The 17,802-nt window shown below is 37.5% G+C and overlaps 1 protein-coding gene across 5 annotated transcripts in view; it reads left to right on the forward strand.

The window, feature by feature from the left end:
- Nucleotides 1-17,252, forward strand: part of IL1RAP (interleukin 1 receptor accessory protein) — a 75,561-nt gene extending 58,309 nt beyond the window's left edge. For 4 of the 5 annotated variants that reach the window (XM_053458524.1, XM_053458526.1, XM_053458527.1 and 1 more), the window contains 9 exons: nt 1,329-1,614; nt 5,574-5,763; nt 6,663-6,828; nt 6,932-7,003; nt 7,795-7,924; nt 8,286-8,434; nt 9,702-9,851; nt 10,117-10,260; nt 16,039-17,252. In XM_053458524.1, the coding sequence (XP_053314499.1) occupies nt 1,329-1,614; nt 5,574-5,763; nt 6,663-6,828; nt 6,932-7,003; nt 7,795-7,924; nt 8,286-8,434; nt 9,702-9,851; nt 10,117-10,260; nt 16,039-16,763 (2,012 nt within the window). In that variant the 3' untranslated portion in view covers nt 16,764-17,252. Of the gene's footprint in view, nt 1-1,328; nt 1,615-5,573; nt 5,764-6,662; nt 6,829-6,931; nt 7,004-7,794; nt 7,925-8,285; nt 8,435-9,701; nt 9,852-10,116; nt 10,261-11,259; nt 12,141-16,038 lie in introns of those variants that run through there. The other variant, XM_053458528.1, reaches the window with a different exon arrangement.
- Nucleotides 17,253-17,802: the final 550 nt, after the last annotated feature.

The following is a 17,802-nucleotide window of genomic DNA, read 5'->3' on the forward strand; positions in this document are numbered from 1 at the left end:
TGACAGTAAATGCGAATATAGATGCCGTATTCACAGCCTGACTATGGTATGACAAGTGTCCAAATGTTGGAAGTTGATGCAGTACATAGACATGTGCCCTGACGTACCTTACAGCTCCTCAGAGATGCAAGCCACTAAAAGCTGTGGTATACAAAGCTTTCAGTACATTATGCATTTACATCTGGGATAATCATTTTTGTGGGTTCCCAAAACTGGAGTTTTTCCTCTCACTTTTTCTTTCCTTACCAGCCCTGGCAGGGGTAGGATATTTAGCCAAGAACGCAAGGAGACTTTTGACTCCTGGGGCATGTTGGGCATTTTAGAATAGAAATCCAGTTGTAGATGCATACCCTGTCTCTCTTTAGATATGTTATGACCCTGGAGTTTGCCCAGCTCTTCTATGGCTTCCCCACGTTGGTATATTAAGAAATGTAAATATGGTGCCTACGCAAAGTATAATGCAAGTTATCTATATAAATACCTGAGCATTTCAGACAGTCCATTATGCAGCTATTCATCCATAGCTTACCGACCTCTGTCAAAGTATATAATAGGCAAACTGGAAAAGCCGTTTGTTGATATAAGTAACCTTCACGCTGTATATTAAGGAGAAAATTAAACATGTACCAAAATCGATGTAGATTTATATAAGGGTTGACTTGTGATGGACAAGCATACAATTCATTGTGTAATTTTTAAGACAGCCAGCTGATTACTTGTTCGGAACTAATGTTACTGAGTCATATCCTTCTGTATTCATTTTTCAGATAAGATCTCATTATTTATATTGAAGTTAGATAGCCGGTAATGATTTGTTTTCAGAACTCTGCTAAGATGAGAGAAAGGTTGTTATTTATAAATAAGACATTTGTGTGTGTGTGTGTGTGTGTGTTGAAGAGGCTCTCCAGCTGAGTTGAATTGTTTGTGTTGTACCCCTTGCAAATGTATGGGGGGATTCCGCATGTTGGGAATTCCTCCATATACATTTGCCTCCTACCAGCTGTCATGCAGCTATTTGCCAGGCAGGGGATGTGTTTGGCAGAACGTGGTATACCCCCCATCGGTCAGCTTCAGTGCTGCACCTCCCTCTCTCCAGCAAATGCAAAGAAAGCTCTCCCATTGATTTCAGAGTGAACACTTTACTGCTACTTTAACAGCCAGTCAGTAGTGCAGTTCTTCAGGCCACAGAAGAGTCATTCCGCTGCAGCTCTATATTGTTTTTCTTCTCTTGCATTCTGCTTTCTTGATATGATACGTCCTTTTGTGTCCTTGACTCGTTATACTTGTTGGGTATGTGGCTTTACCTTATTTCCCACTTGTGTTTGCAGAACGATGCGATGACTGGGGAGTGGACACCATGAAGCTAATCCAAGTCTATGAGGGAGAACCTGCTCGCATCAGATGCCCTCTCTTCCAGGACTTCCTGAAACATAACTATAGCACAGCACATTCTGCGGGTCTAACCTTGATGTGGTACTGGACAGGCCAAGGGAAAGACCTTGAGGAACCAATTAACATACGTCTGCCAGACAATAGGATCAATAAAGATAAGGACACTCTGTGGTTCAGGCCTGCTCTTCTCAACGATACAGGGAATTATACCTGCATGCTGAGGTAATTTCAAAGTTGCTCTGTGTTTCTGTAATCCTATACTGTGAGTACAGTACATTAAAGGCAATAATTTGATCTTTTAGCATTGTATATAAAAATTCAACTACTTGGTTTCCATTATGTATCATTATTTTGCATTTATGACAGCTTTGACCAGAGTGACTCTAAGCAGCAGGAATATTTTGTACAAAGACAGTCTTTTATAGATATAGATTTTTGTTTCCCTTCCCTTTGTGTTTCTTCTGCCAGGGGTAGCTGGCATATTTTAAAGCCAGGGTATGATTATTTTTAGAACGTCACTGTCCTCCGTCAGTATAGGGTAGCAAGCACGGGGCCTAATTCAGTTACGAGGAACCCAAACACTTTACTGCTTTACATGTATTTAATAGCTTGGATTTCTCCCAGAGAAATATATAGTACCAAATTCCCTCATTTTGCCCCAAATTCCCTCATTTTGCACCATAAAATTGTAGTATTGTGACTACAGCACTCCTAATCTTTGTAGGATATGACTGTATAGCTTCAGCTCTGGTCAATCCTGGAGATGCATCTAAAGAAATTTTTTGATCGAATGATTCTCTTTCTAAAATGGTTTTGTGAAACAGCTGGGTTTTTTTTATTATTTATTTGGTTCAGCAGAATAAAATACAGCAGTTTCACTACATAAGAAGGAATTTTCATTTCTTGTCTTGCAATGGAAATGCATGCGTCAGCTACTAATGACCACATTTGTCTTGCGATTTCAGCTAAAGCTTTGTACGTAAGGATTGTATAGAAGTGCCACACTTGGGTTTCTTATTAGGCTGATTTTTGCCATTAGCAAGAGCAGTGTTTTCCTTGTTAGAGGAGGCTAACTGTCAAGCAGAGGATCATAAAAATGAGTTTCTTTGCCAGGTAATTGAACTGTTCTAGAGCTCAGGGCAGTGTGATAGTCAACAAGTTAACACTACATTGGGATGCCGGTGAGTTAATTGCTTTCGTCCAACAGTTTGTAAACTAGACTCCAATTACGTGGGTTATATACAACACATGTATAAACACAGGTAAATTGTGCGTTTGTGTTTTGATTGCTATACTTTTAGATTCTAAATGGTTTGATGACAAGCTAAAAATGAAGGCATTTTATTTGATAAGGTTAAATTGATTTTCTTTTAAGTGCTCTTTCTACTTTAGGATATAGTGAGATTCATTAAGATTGCTTTGCTCTTATCTTGTATACCCCCCTGGTAAATAAACCATTCTTTGTAACACTTGAGGCTGCTTGTTTTTTTAGGACATCATCAAGGTGATTGTTAACATTCGAAAAGGAACTTGGGGTAAAACCTCTTCCTACTGATTTGATAATACATCACATGACTCAATAAAACAGATAACAAAACATTTACCTGCAAAGCACGAAGACATTTTAAATGGATGTGGTGAGGTTTTAAAGGCAGGAATGGCATGTTTGTTGGGTTTATCAAATATTGCCAATGGCTATTCAGTTATAAAGACAATGCAATGCTGGTGCAAAGTTTAAAAGTGATCTTCTCACCATTGTAATGGAACAGTTCAATCAGCAGATGGTTGCTATGGCAAGGAGTCCACTTTTACAGCTGGGTGCCAGAATAACTCCTAATACAGTGGCAAGAAAAAAGTGAACTCTTTGGAATTATCAGCATTTATGTATAGATTTCTTATACGTACATGATGTGATCTTCATCCAAGTTACAATAATGAATGAACAAACTTCTGGTCCTTATTGAATAAATCACTCAAACATTCCCAGTGTGGGTTGAATCCCTAAACTAATCCCTAAGCTTATCACTTCAACAAAAAATAATTGGAGTCAACAGTTAGCAAACCTGGAGTCCAATCAATGAAAGTGCATTGGAGTTGTGTTTTAGAGATACTATACTATGCTATTCTCAAGAAGCATCTGCTGATGAGAACCATGCCTCACAAAAAAATAAATCTCAGAAGACTTGAATTGTATGCAAACCAGGAATTGTTGATTTGCATAAAGCTAGAAAGGTTTACAAACAATGTTCCATCTAATTTTTCTTAGTTGGCGTGCGCAGAAAATTTCTCTTGTGCAAAAATTTTCACAGAGCAGAAATTTTGTGCGCACAATATCCGTGCTGCATAAAGTTTCAATAAAATTATTATTTTTTTCTTTTTTGGGGAAAAACTGTTCTGCGCACAATTTTTGGAAGTGTGCGCTCTCTAAAAAAGCTATGTGCGCGCGCACAAGCGCACAGCTTAGAGGGAACACTGTTTACAAAGAGAGTTTACGTATTCTTCAGTCCACAGTTAGACAAATTGTTAATAAATGCCATCAAGTCAGTAGTGTTGCTACTCTCCATAGATTATGACTCCAAGGACACAATGCAGAGTGCTCGGTGAGTTAACCATAGAGTAACAGCTAAAGGCTTAAAGGAATTATTAGAAATACTTAACATCTATGTTAATGCAAAACATTGGACAGGCATGTAGTCCATGGCCGGATACCACAGAGGAAGCCACTGCTCTCTGATTTAACATCGCTGTTCACCTGAAGTTTGCAAAAGAGCTCCTTCATACTCCACAATGCTACTGGGAAAATGTTGTAAGGACTGATGAAACTTAAGATTGAAATGTTCAGGATGAATACACATCGCTACATATGATGTAAAAAGGACACACCATACCTACAAAAAAACATCATGCCAATGGTGGAGAAAGCATTGTGATTTAGGGCTGTTTTGCTGCCTCAGAGCCTGGACAGCTTGCCAATCATCAAAGGGAAAACAATTCCAAGGCTTGTCAAGGTATAATACAGTATAATGTCAAGATGGCTGTCCGCCATCTGAAGCTCAGGAGAAGTTGTGTAATGCAGCATGACAATTAACCTAAACATCAAATTAAATCTACTACAGAAGTGGCCCAGTCAGAGTCCAGACCTTAACCCATTAGAGATGCTGTGGAATGACCTCAAGAGAGACCTTAACACCAGACATCCTAAGAATATGGCTGAGCTAAAGCAGTTCTGTAAGGAAGAACAGTCTCAAATCCCTCCTGAACGTTTTGCAGGTCTAATCTGCCGCTACTGGAAGCATTGGTTTGAGAATATTGCTGCCAAATGAGGTTCAACCAGTCCAAGGATACACTTAGCACTGTGAAGGTTTAATGGATGTGTTCAATAAGGACATAAATGGCAATCATTGTTTTTGTGTTATTAGCTGCAGCACATTGTCTTTTTCTATAATTGTGGCTTAGATATAGATCAGATGACAGTTGATGAACAATGAATTCAAAAAAGCAGGTAATTGCAAAGGGTTCATTTACTTTTTCTTGCCACTGAATGTGTGTGAGCCCATTCAACCTAACAACCTCTTTGTATAGCACAAGGTAATAAAATGACCATTTAACATTCAAGCACAAAGAAAAATATTTAAAAAATTGCTTTATAAATCATGCTGAATTGCACTAAAGTAGTAAATGTACTCGGACAAAAGGTTTTTTAGTAATAGTGTCACTTTAAGAAATAAACACTAAGAACCGTCTTCCATTGTTTTTCTTCATTGACTGCTATTTACTTATTATGTTATACGGCGACAAACATATACTTTTGCAACTATATTAAAATTTAAAAAGCATGGCCGTGACAAAAGGTTAGTATTAGACTAGGATGCTGTACATCTACATCAACCATGCTCTGTCTTTTAAGCACCTATGTGGACAACTGGAGTGTACAGAACAGGCAACCTTGTATTTCAAATATAAATGTTCCATTTAGGATCCTATCTTTCTATTTTTTTTAGTGAAAGGTCATTTACTTGCATGGAGTTATTGTATAAATGGAATACAATCCTCTCAGATCTGCCTGAAACACAAAAAGCATGTCTACAAATGCTGAGACTATAAAATATATGATTCAACTACTACTATGTTGACTAAAATCCTCCAAAAATCCCTTACCTCAGTACTATTGTCTTCCACAGGAACACTACTTTTTGTAGCCGGGTTGCATTTCCATTGGAAGTTCTTCGGAAAGATCCAAGCTCTTGTGTGAGCCAAGCTGAGAAACCTCTTCTAGTGGAGCTTCCCTTGGAACACAGAGAGATACTAACCTGCCCAGACACTGATGGGTATTTCCCTGCCAATGTTACTCCAACAGTAAATTGGTACCTGGTAAGGAAGGATATGCAGTAAAGAAATACATGTGGGAGAAACGTTTTGTGCACTGGCAACATACAAAATTGTATTGTCCCACTATATTAGAACATCCCGTGAAGCCAAAAAAGCTAAATTAAATGTATTCTTTTATTGGGTAGATCCTTTTTATTTAGTACATGCATTCATACTATGTTCGGAAAACGCACATATGATAAAACCCAAGTAGCTACTGTGTGTGTTCTGAAAAAAACTTGTCTTTTAATCGAGCAAATACGATAAATATATATATATATATATATATATATATATATATGTATATATATATATATATATATATATATATATATATATATATATATATATATCAACATATTATGAGACTACTCATCTGTTTTGTCTATGCTCTGGGTAAGGACAAACTACACACTTTTTAGATAATTTATCTATAAAGGTATTCCTTAAAATAGAAGAAATAGTTGCATACTGCTTTAGCGTAGGATTGTGCATTATGCATAGTTTCTTTGAGAGTGCTGTAACCAAAGAATCCATTCGTATCAAAATCTAGAGGTCAAATAAATGAAGCAGGTCTCCAATACCCACTAAAAGATAATTTTCCTGACAGTGCATAATTAACTTCACTTACTATAGGTTACCATAAAACGTTACACATAGGCCACCATTTCTTGGGGGATTTACTTTCAAATTCTTACTTGATTTACTTAGAGGTAATTTAATTACTAGATCTAGCAAAATTGCATTTTAAAAATTGCAGCCTGTTAATTGATTTTAAATACCAAAATGATTGTACCAATAATGTCGTCTAGTATTGCTCCAATCCATTCCCATCCTCTAGCATCTGTATGTGTGTATATTATATATTATATACTTGATTTGTTGTGTTGTTTATTTATCAGGCTTGTCAGTTAGTGGACGGTTTCACCGAAAGATTTCCCAAAGGTCTCAACCTAACATTTCTATCAGTAAGGCAGCGATATGAAGGCAACTACACATGTATTGTGACATACGAAGAGAATGGAAAATTGTATAACCTCACCAGGACCAGCGCCGTTAAAGTGATCGGTAAAGGAATCTTTATATATATATATATAGATCTTGGAATCTATATGGTATTTTTATTCCCCTATTGGTGTGTGGACTGAAGATATATTTATTTATTTTGCAGGTTCACCTTCTCTTTCAAAACCACCATCTATTACAACTCCAAGTGATCAAATTACTTATGAGTTTGCACCGGGTATGTAAATATTACTAATGTCCCACCAACATTTAATTTGATTTTTATACTACATCTGTAGAGTGAATGTATACTGCTCTGCTAAACAAACACAAATATATGGTTAAACAACATAAGCTATCTGTTAAAATGTGGAATATCTGCACTTTTCAAATCTAACAATGTGTGTCCAAAAATCAAATGACACTACCAAAAATCTCAAAATCTTATATAAACATTGGTTGTGCGATAAATCAAGAACAGATATAAGACATTTTGATAACCTGGCCCCTTGTCTCCCTGGGAATTCTGTTACATTGATGCTCCAGACTGTTAGACATAATGTAATAGATCTACCCGGACCACTGTTCTGTATGATTAGACGACTGAAGGGTGTTTCTTTATATCTCTTGTTGATATTGAAAACACCAAATTCTAGTATTCACTGAAGGAGGATTCATTTGTTTCCAATTTCATGTAAGACTTCCTATAAAGATTTGCATAATCAGTTTTCGACACCCTGTTGAAACATCAGGAGAACATTCCTGGGAGTACAATGTACAGGGATTTCCAAAATGTTAATTATGCAGAGTATTTTTGCCCACATTTATCAGACTGGCACAGATCCACCAAATGTAGCATAGATTACCTACTTGCATCACCCCTCCAGCATTTGCCTGAGCTAGAGTGAGAAAACATTTTCGCTATTCTGACACTGCCCCTCCTGATTGCCTGCGTCCCACAATGATGTGTATATAATGTGAGCACTGAAGCTTGACGGTTAATGGTGTGTTTCACATATTTTTCTTTAGGGGAAGACATGTCTATTCCATGTGAAGTTTTCTTTTCTTTTGTGAAGGATTCTCATACTGATATTTGGTGGATAGTGGATGGAAAGAATATTGAAGAAAATACTGAACCAAGAATTAATGTCACTACACGGTAACTAAAATGGATTGTATCCGGTGCTGCCCCATCTGTTATACATGTAGCCTGCTAGACAAGTGGCGTGGCAGGGATAGGAAAGAGAGAGGTACAGCAGGTCTGTAGAACGCTTGTTATGGAAACACTCTGAAAAACACAGAAAAAGGGGCTTTTATTATTATTATTATTAATTAATGTAAAGAATGTGTTCCTTGAAAAGTACAGAAAGAACTTAATGTTATTTAAAAAATCACTTTTTCCCATATAGTCTTTGTAAAACTAAAACGGTATATGTACATTGCTGTATTCTGAATGCTGCAACGTAGTAGGTGAGCTTCTTGCCATGCATTACCGCAAGCATTTTTTTTTAAAATTTTAGCACGATTCCTGACATTGCTGGTGCAAAAACCATGGTGAAGCTTCTGCACATCAAAAGCATAATTCCCGAGGATCTAAAGCGCAACTATACCTGTACTGCAAGCAATAGCCTTGGGACGGTCTCCAGGCAAGCAATTGTCAAAGAGAAAGGTAACAGCCACCATGCCTGCCTCAACTGAACTGTTCTTTTCAGTCGCACAAATCATGTGGGGTTTTTTTTTTTTTTGTTCTGTGGCTGTAACAATGTTCATCATTTCTTTCATCAATACAATCATAAATGTTTCTATAATGCAACATTAATTTTTAAACGCTCGTTTGAGGGTTACATGAAAACTAATGGCTCAGGCCCTTGTTTTATTCTACTGCATAAATATAAAAGGCTTTGTGTCTGACAAGGATTCCATTGCCTTTTCTTCCAAAGATGCAATAGATGACCCTGAAAATGTAAAGTTTTAAAGTAAAACAGCAACATGATCAACCATCATAATTTTATGCCCAAACCCTTCACAATTTTGTAACATAAAAGCAAGCATTGGTTATTGGCATCAAAAAAACTGATTTTATGTGATTAAGCCTTTAGAGGAAAGAATAAAAGGAGAAATCTACTAAAGTTTATTTGCTTAACATATTAGAGAGGGCCATTAATGCTTTAACGGAATAGCACATTTTAACAGGGAGAAGGAAACAAGTTATTTGAACGTTCGGCCTGAAGCTTGGTTCCTAGGTTTTCTGGATCCCTAACTGAAAAGTTTTTACACTGTCGGTGTGTATAATAGAGTGTCATGAACCGTAAGCGGTAATGTTATGTGGGTCAGACATATTTTAACAACATAACAAAACACTGGTCTGATCAGTATGCTTCTGTTCACGCAGCTTGCCAATTTCACCGTTCATCATTAACACTCCCTAATGCAAATATCTGCATGACCTCTAGCTAGCCTTTGCTGCAAACCTAGCAGACCCGTTTTCGATCCAAACTCTTTACATTATCCAGAGAGACATGCTTGTGTAGGATGTGTGTCAAATTTGTCCTATGTGCTTTGCCATGACATATCCTCACCCTGCACTGGGAATATATTTGATTTGTTTTCCTTCCAGTTAGTGTAATGGGTTACTTGCAATTACACAATAGTGTATTCCCTTTTCCAATAGTTCATTTGCAGCCTGACATTTTCTGAATCGATGAATGTGTCACTAAATAAACTTAAGTATGTTTATCTTGCTTAAGGGTACTTTGAGCCATGCTGTTAAAAAGATACATAAATATGTGTGTGCGTGCATATATATATATATATAAAATATTTCCCAGTCTTTTCCTGCAGATGTGGTAAAACTGTACAAAAAGGTCTTCAAGCAATGCAACTTGGCTGTATGATGTAAAATTAGTAACAAAATTATGGTTTTTTTTGTATTACAGTCGGCACTCCCAGATACATCACAGAGCTGGCGTGTGGACTTGGAGCCACGCTTTTCCTTGTTGTGTGCCTTATCATTGTGTATCATGTCTACTGGCTTGAAATGGTGCTTTTTTACAGGGCTCACTTTGGAACAGATGAAACTATTGGGGGTAAGCATGGTTGGTTTGAAAATGTACATTCCTAGGAAGGTCAGTAGTCCAGTTCAGGTACATTGTAATAATGTAAATAAAGGTGCATGAGCTTAAAATGATCAAACACATAAACTGAATAATATTTGTAGTAAGAAACATAAAACCCTAAAAAAATGTCATCCTTACCATGGTAAGGGAAGAGTACATGGCGGGTGCTGATTTTACTCTCAAGCCATTTTGATCCCTATTCTGTGTGTAATTCTGACACTGAGTAACTTTGCAGATGGAAAGGAATATGACGTATATGTGTCCTATGCAAGAAACGCAGAGGAAGAAGAGTTTGTACTGGTGACCCTGCGGGGAGTGCTGGAAAATGAATTTGGCTACAAGCTGTGCATCTTTGACCGGGATAGTCTGCCAGGCGGAAGTAAGTTACTTACACTACAATGCTGTACATCATTTCCTCCTAGTGATAGAGGTCCATGGTCATAGAATCCTTTAGCTGAGGCTTGGTTTTAAATGTATGAATATTAATGCCTACTGCAACATTCTTTGATATATGGCAGTACAAAACAAAGGCTATGAGTAACAAGCATTCTGACCTTGCCTTTTGGATATGATTGTTTGCAATGTGATATATAAACTTGTGGCAGGTTGTATGAGACAGGGTTCCTGTGTAAGGCAACCTGATAACCTTACACTGTAAGCTCCCTTAATAGTATGAACCATTCACCAGACCAAACTAAGGCAGATAGAGCCAGCACGTGCACCACAATTGGCTTATTCTTTGCAAAGGTTTGGTTATATTTTTAGCTGTGAACATACAGTACATCAATTTGCAGTTGGCCATCTGGCTTTTTTTTTCTTATAGAGTTTTAGGAAGATGTCTAGACATTTTATGCAACAATAATCTATTTCTGGAAGTAGAGACAGACTAATGTAAAGCATACGTATTATTCAGCCTTTCAGCGCACTTGATGCATTCAGTTCACCCTGACTATAAGAGATAATGTAACACTTGAAGAATGTATACATCAATTAAGAATATCAATTAAAGGAACGGTCACTGGCATGGATATAGTGAAGCTGAGTTCAGGCTCAAACCTTCTGCTGAGGGTGAATGCATTTAGTGTGTGCACAGACACAGGGAGCCTATTATCGCACACACATGCAGTATCATGCCAGGCAAGACCTGCATGGAAGTAAGCAAGGGATGTTTTCAAGTGAAACACAGCTTTTACCTTAAAGAAGGCATCAGCGAAGAATAAATAAGATTAAAAGGTGCAGCTGGACATATAGACTAGTTGGTCCTAGATAAATCCTCTCCAATCTGATTCTTCATCGTCAGTGTCTCGAAATACTAGTTTACTAGGTAAATATATCACCTTTGTGTTGAAACCGGCTAACATCTTGCTTTTCTCCTCAGTTATTACAGATGAGACACTGACCTTCATTAAGAAAAGCAGACGTCTTCTTGTTGTGATTAGTCCCAGCTATGTCCTACGGGGCACACAATCTCTTTTGGAGTTAAAAGCTGGAATAGAAAACATGGCATCCCAGGGCAACATCAGGCTTGTCTTAGTTCAGTTTAAGCCCATTAAAAACAAAGAGAAGGTCAAAGAGCTGAAATTGGCTCAATCAGTTTTGAATGTCATTAAATGGAAAGGAGAGAAATCAAAGTTCCCTGGTGGGAGGTTTTGGAAACAGCTCCACGTGGCCCTTCCTGTGAAGAAACCCTGTTTGTCCAAAACCAGTGAAAGTGCATATATGGAGCTTTGTCCGACAAACATCAGTATGTGAAATGAAATGGAAAATAATAGCCAGTGTTCTAGCTCTAGAAAATGACAGTACAAGTGAGCCGATAGAAGTGTTAACAGTATTATCTGCATCTACTTGCTGTACGAGGGGATGCACATGCCAGCTTTATACAATGAGGCTCCCACCTAAAATAAAAAGTGTAATAGGTTGGATTTTTCATAGGACAATGTTTACAATTCAGAAGTACTATGAATACCTCCTCCGCATGATGTTTTAGGGTTGCTTCCGGGGCTGCAGTGTGTATGTTTAAGAAAATGAGTTTTTCGGAACCAAAAAAAGAGAGGGAATGATGAAACGGGTGTATGGTAGAGAGGTGAAAAGGGCATGAAGGGACTGTGAATTCTAGTGAGAGGGGATGTTATTGTACTGGGGCAGGTTATGTACTGAAGCTGGAGAATTGCAAGTTTACTGTAAGTGCTAAGAATAGCCATTGATGAAATGCAGGGACATTTAATAGTTCAGATAGTAAAGTACATTAACTTTACTGGGGAACATTCATACAGTGGCTAAAGATATAATTGGTTTTAAAAGTTTTAAAGCTGGAAGAAAAAGACTGACATGGCTAAGCGGCCACCATTTAATTGTGTCATTCCCTTAGACTTAATGCATTATGGATTGGTTATAAGGCAGCCATCTGAGAATAACATAAATCAGATGCCATCGTACGGTTAGTCACAGCATTACTCATGTTTTTAACAGCATGTGATCTGTATCTTTACACGGCCGTCAGTGAGGCATTTCATGTAATTAGCTGAGTAGACGGCCACACAAAGTCTGATTCCTCAGAAGCACTCCTCTTATAGAAATCAGGATGGACTAGAAGCATGCAATCGCCAGAGACCATCAGCATCTCCTTCAATTACAGCCATTTATCACTGAAGGACATTAAACATAGAAGTAAATTACATAGTTCTTTCTAGCCGTCCAAAATGAATGAAATGAAAACTACTAAGAGCAGCTTCCCTAATCACTTAGCCAACTTTAGAAGGAGCCATTTTTATGGAAATATAAAACTGCCGGGTAAAACATAACACTGACATATTTACGTTATTTTCTTTATATTTACTCTCTTTACACACTTCTGTTTTAACAGATTGCATGCAAAACAGTCTACCTCTTTGCTCAATACCTTGAATTATTTTGTCACAGAGACATTAAATAAAACGGTGCCTTTGGATTATACAATTTCAGGGACCAGCTTGTTAGTTACATAGTGTTCGTGGATTTTCATGAACGCTGCAGACTGTGAGTCCAGAAATATCCTTTGGAGATGCAATAACCCTAACATAGACAGGTTGAGAAGTACCACACTTGGCAACTGTATAGTCAGTAATGGATCACACCATTACATTACACCAGTCACATATGCTAAATAACCATCTTCTATATTGATGAGTTTTTTTTTTATCGGGTAAATGTTGTTTTGCACTTTTAATTAATATGCAGCTGTTAACCAAATGTCTGTTTATGCCAAATAAAATACTATTCCGAAAAGGCTTGGATAGGCCTGATTCTCTATAGGTAATGTGCCTTGGTTTTCCCGATCAGGGACCTTCCACCAGACTGCTTGGTTACTCCGAAATGTTACCAAAAATACATACGGCATATTTACCTGTTATGAAGATAAAACCTTTTGTGTCATGCGTTTTACTGTGTAATAATGCAGCAGAAACAGTTATTTAAAGAAGGTAACATCTACGGCATTTCATAAATGCTGCAACTACAACATTTCTTTTCATTGACCTCAAGAGAGTTTCCTGCCGGAGAAATCTCTTTGATCTACTTTATTTGTATAGAATACAAATTACCCGTGTGACCATTTTATATTCCAAATATAATCATATAGCTGGACAATCTGATTTTTTCCCCTTATGTTTTACATTTTGGCACGTCTTTTATGCACATCTACAATACGTTCTACATATAGTAGTAACAATGCTCCCGACTGAGTACATTCCATTAATCAAATGCTTATTAATGCATATCATAGTTAAGTAGTCCCTTTACATTTTCATGGTGCCCTTCCCTGCCTTTTTCCCTGTCACCTCACTTTCTGGCTTGCAGTTGATGTATCCAGCTAAACACATCTCCATCTATAGGGTATACTCGCCTCCAGTCAGCTTCAGTTCTGAAGGTTCCAGGTGGGTCTAAGTAGACCCCTCTGTAAGCATGTGTAGACAGCGCTCACATTGCCATGGTGGAGCTTTTAAAGCTTTTTTAGTTTTCCACAGCTTTAGGGAATGCAACCTAAACTACCTTAATATATGTTCTTTGTTGAGGGGGCTGCGAAGGACACAGGAGTACTTACTTTTGTAAACTTTTTTTAAATGGCACATAGTCAGTCTAAATTAGAAATTATTTATAAATGCTTTATTATTAAAGCAAATATTTGCCGTGGGTTTGTTACGAGAGTGCTTGGAGGCCAAAACTAATGCATTTATCCTGTCACTGGACCCTGCAGCATATTGATTTGCAATGTGTTGCAGGTACCTTTTGGCAGCATAAGCTGCTGACATGGCATTCTCATTCTAGTGCTAGCTGTTCATTTCCCTGGGTCTAGGTTTATCTGTAGGCATTGACTCATACGCTTAACCCAGATTTATTTTTTAAGCTGTTTATATTAACTTTTTAATACTTCTATGAATTTCCTTTTTTTAAGTATTATCTTTTAAATATAAACTGACCCCCAGATGTTTATTTGTACACATATTTTTTGTTTATGTTGATTTTAACTGGATCTCTACCTTTCCTCTAGATAAATATTCTAGTAGTAATAGGGTGCATGTCTCCTAAGATTTCATATTAATGTTGAATTCTTGTAACCGAACGGTATAATTTATTAAATTTTGCTTGTACCAGTCTGCAAATACATTTCCGTGTTCAGTAGCTAGTTCTTTAATGCAAAATCCGCTTTGATTCTTCCGTATGTGAATTTTCTGTGTACCCTACCAGCAAGTTTCCAACTTACTTTCTAGAAGCCTAATCATAAAGAATCAATTTCAATTTCTGGTTAAGACGAATGTCAGGAGAATACGTTATCTTGTGTGCAGAGGCGCCTGCCACGCAGAATTTGAATCAAGATTTAAGATTAGAATACAATGAAGCAGAATTAAATATGTAAAACTCTTAACAAACCAGTCCCCTTTGGCCAACGGTATTGAATATGCATATTTCCATCAATATTCAGTGAAAGAGAAACAATTAGGCAGAGAGCGGCAATGAATAAGATTAATGATGTCCCTCTATTGCACTTTATTAGAGCTACACTGTAAAATTAAATATTCTATAATGTCTCATATACCTTTAAACTCAATTAACTCCCTTATGTTCACCCAAAGGAAATCCTTTTCCTGTCTTATAGATCATTAGCCTTTACAGAACCTACAAGCAGCTGCTGAATGCATTGCGATATCATTTCTCTAGCAGCGTATCATGCATGCCAGTTATATTCTGCTCTACGCGAAAGGTTTGCTCCTCACCAAAAAAAAAGTAATATTTGCAGTGGGATTTCACAGTGTACCTGAAAAACGCTCGAGGAATATTCATGAGAAGCGATTTAATCAAACTCTGTGAAATAATATTGCAGTAAGATGGCCTGTGTTTGCTTCATTATGTTTTTGATTGCTTTGTCTAGCTGATTTTGGTACGTAGCTTGCTCTGTTTTTATTGCCTGGAAGGCACAGTGTTATTGATTTAATAATATTTGACATCTATATTATGTATTTTTTTATATTTAGGTAAGGGGTTTTTTTTTATTATAAAAGTTTTTTTAACCGTCGCCAATGAGATTAGAGTATATTTTCCTCAAAAAAAATAAAAATTAAAAAATGTTTTAATGTTTCTTACAATGCAGTGAGTTCATTTTGACCTTGCATAATTATCACTAGGATGTACTTTGCTCAGTTCCCTTCTTACCTTATAGGAGCCATTCTAATAATGGGAACGGGTCCACTTTAAAAGGACATATGACATTAGAAAAGTACATCTAAAAACCATGATTACGCCATAGGGCCTGAAACCTGTATTGTTCCACATGTTCATTTTGATGGTTGGAGGAGATCTCAGACCAAACTGCATCATTGGACAAGTCATGATATGTGTATGATAAGGTGTAGAAGCACAGGTCAGTTTGTAAAGGTATTTTTGCTTTTATTCTGCACAATATTACCAAAGCTCCATGAAAGGCTGACAATTTATGCTTTCCTGCAATTAATCTTTTCTTGTCCTTTTTTAATCAATTCTTTACCCTGGCAGTTTGCAGTGTTGCATCTTGGGTTCTAATTTACTGTTATTGCTCAGCTTTTGTATATTTATGCTAATATCTAACTTTCTTTCTGCTTCCTCTTTCATTTCATTTTCCCCTCATGCCTCCCTATGCATATTTTAGATACTATGGAAGCCATCTTTGAGTTCATTCAGAGAAGTCGAAGAATGATTGTAGTGTTGAGCCCTGATTACCTAACAGATAAAAGCATTAGCATGTTGGAGTTTAAGCTGGGTATTGTGTGTCAAAATGCCATGTGTACCAGTCTTATCATTGTGGAATACAAACCACTCCATGGTTCACATACCACTATATCTAAGCTCAAGGGAACCACTCCTTTCGTCCGCTGGGAAGGAGAAAGTTCAAGACGGAGTAGTACCAGGTTCTGGAAGGCTTTGCGGCTTGCACTACCCTTGCGCAGCCTAACCACAAGGTCAAGCTGGAATGAAAGCTGCTCCTCTCAGTCAGATATCAGCCTCGACCAAATTCAGAAGAAGAAGAGACGTTTAAAAGGAGGGACTATCACACAGCCTACAAAGGCCAATGCCAAGGATAAAAATACCTCGTCGGGTGCAATTAAAATGAAAAATGGCCCCAAGCATGCCAGGGCCTGCCAATGTTGCGTCACGTACTGTGACAGTGAAAACAGACTCAGGAGTAAATGCAGGGCTGGTGCAAAGCCTAATTGGGAGACACATTTGTGCAAACCTGTTCCCTTTGGAAATAGAACACATTGGGTGCAAAACGGTACACCCCAGCAGGCACCCGCCCCACCGCCAGTCACAGCATTCACTCTGCAACAATATACAGATTTATCCAATAACAACAGTGACTTTTATGTACTTTAACAAAATAGTCCCATGTGCTGAATAATCAATTAAAGACCATTTGAATGCTGATTTGAGCATTATCTGGACCAGATAATGCAATCCTAACAAAGACTTGTGCAACGTGGTACCATCTTCTACATGGAAGGACTTTACCTTTGGAAAGTTCAGCAGAAAGCTTAAGCTTCGGGAACTATTCAAACCTTATTTAATATCAACATTACAGAATGAAAGTGAGGACGCTTGGCAATTGTGTCTTCTGTTCTATTTGCACATCATCTTTAACCAATTTGAATATACCGTAATTATCTGGGATGTTGTTTCTAACAAAACAATGCATTTTGTGTAAATGATGGGACTTTTAATTGTCTCTAGTGTTAACCAGTCCCCAGTTTCTGGTTCTGTTAATCTGTCATCCAAACGCTGAAAAGATTCCCGTCTTCCTCCATAGCAACCAGATTTGATGTAAGATATAATGCAGTGTTAAATAAATCTGTTCACACTTGCCAACCCTTAACAGGTGTTTGTGAAGAAAATAAAATTGCAGTAGTGGCGTCTTACCAACATGAATATAACACAACCTGTCACCAGACTGAGCGAAGGGAGCAGAGGTACTGGCTGACTGATACGCTTCATGATTGCTAATGCAAGGGATGCTTTCAAGCAAACAAAGATACAGGCAAAGATGTATTCTATGTCATGGCGTGTGTAGAATGGACATATAAATTATATAACATGCAGTATATAGGATGTATGCACATTATCATATCTAAAAAGTAAACCCCAGGGACAGGGTTCTAAGGTTATATATTCAACGGAGTGTGTGATATGTTGAAACACACACAAAATATAAGACATCCAGCAATATAAAGGTGCAAATATACCCAGATACAGTTAGTAGTCACCCCCAGGTCTTCACTTGGTTATAAAGCTCATGTCCACTGGTTATTTCCATCAAGGGCACACCAGAGTGACATTTTTAAGCCCAGTGATTATGAGCGGTAAAGAAACTTGGTACTAAGACAAAGCTATATAAAACCATTCAATTAGCTGGATAAGT

Source organism: Spea bombifrons, chromosome 3, assembly GCF_027358695.1.
Source record: "Spea bombifrons isolate aSpeBom1 chromosome 3, aSpeBom1.2.pri, whole genome shotgun sequence".
In the NCBI taxonomy this organism is placed as follows: domain Eukaryota; kingdom Metazoa; phylum Chordata; class Amphibia; order Anura; family Pelobatidae; genus Spea; species Spea bombifrons.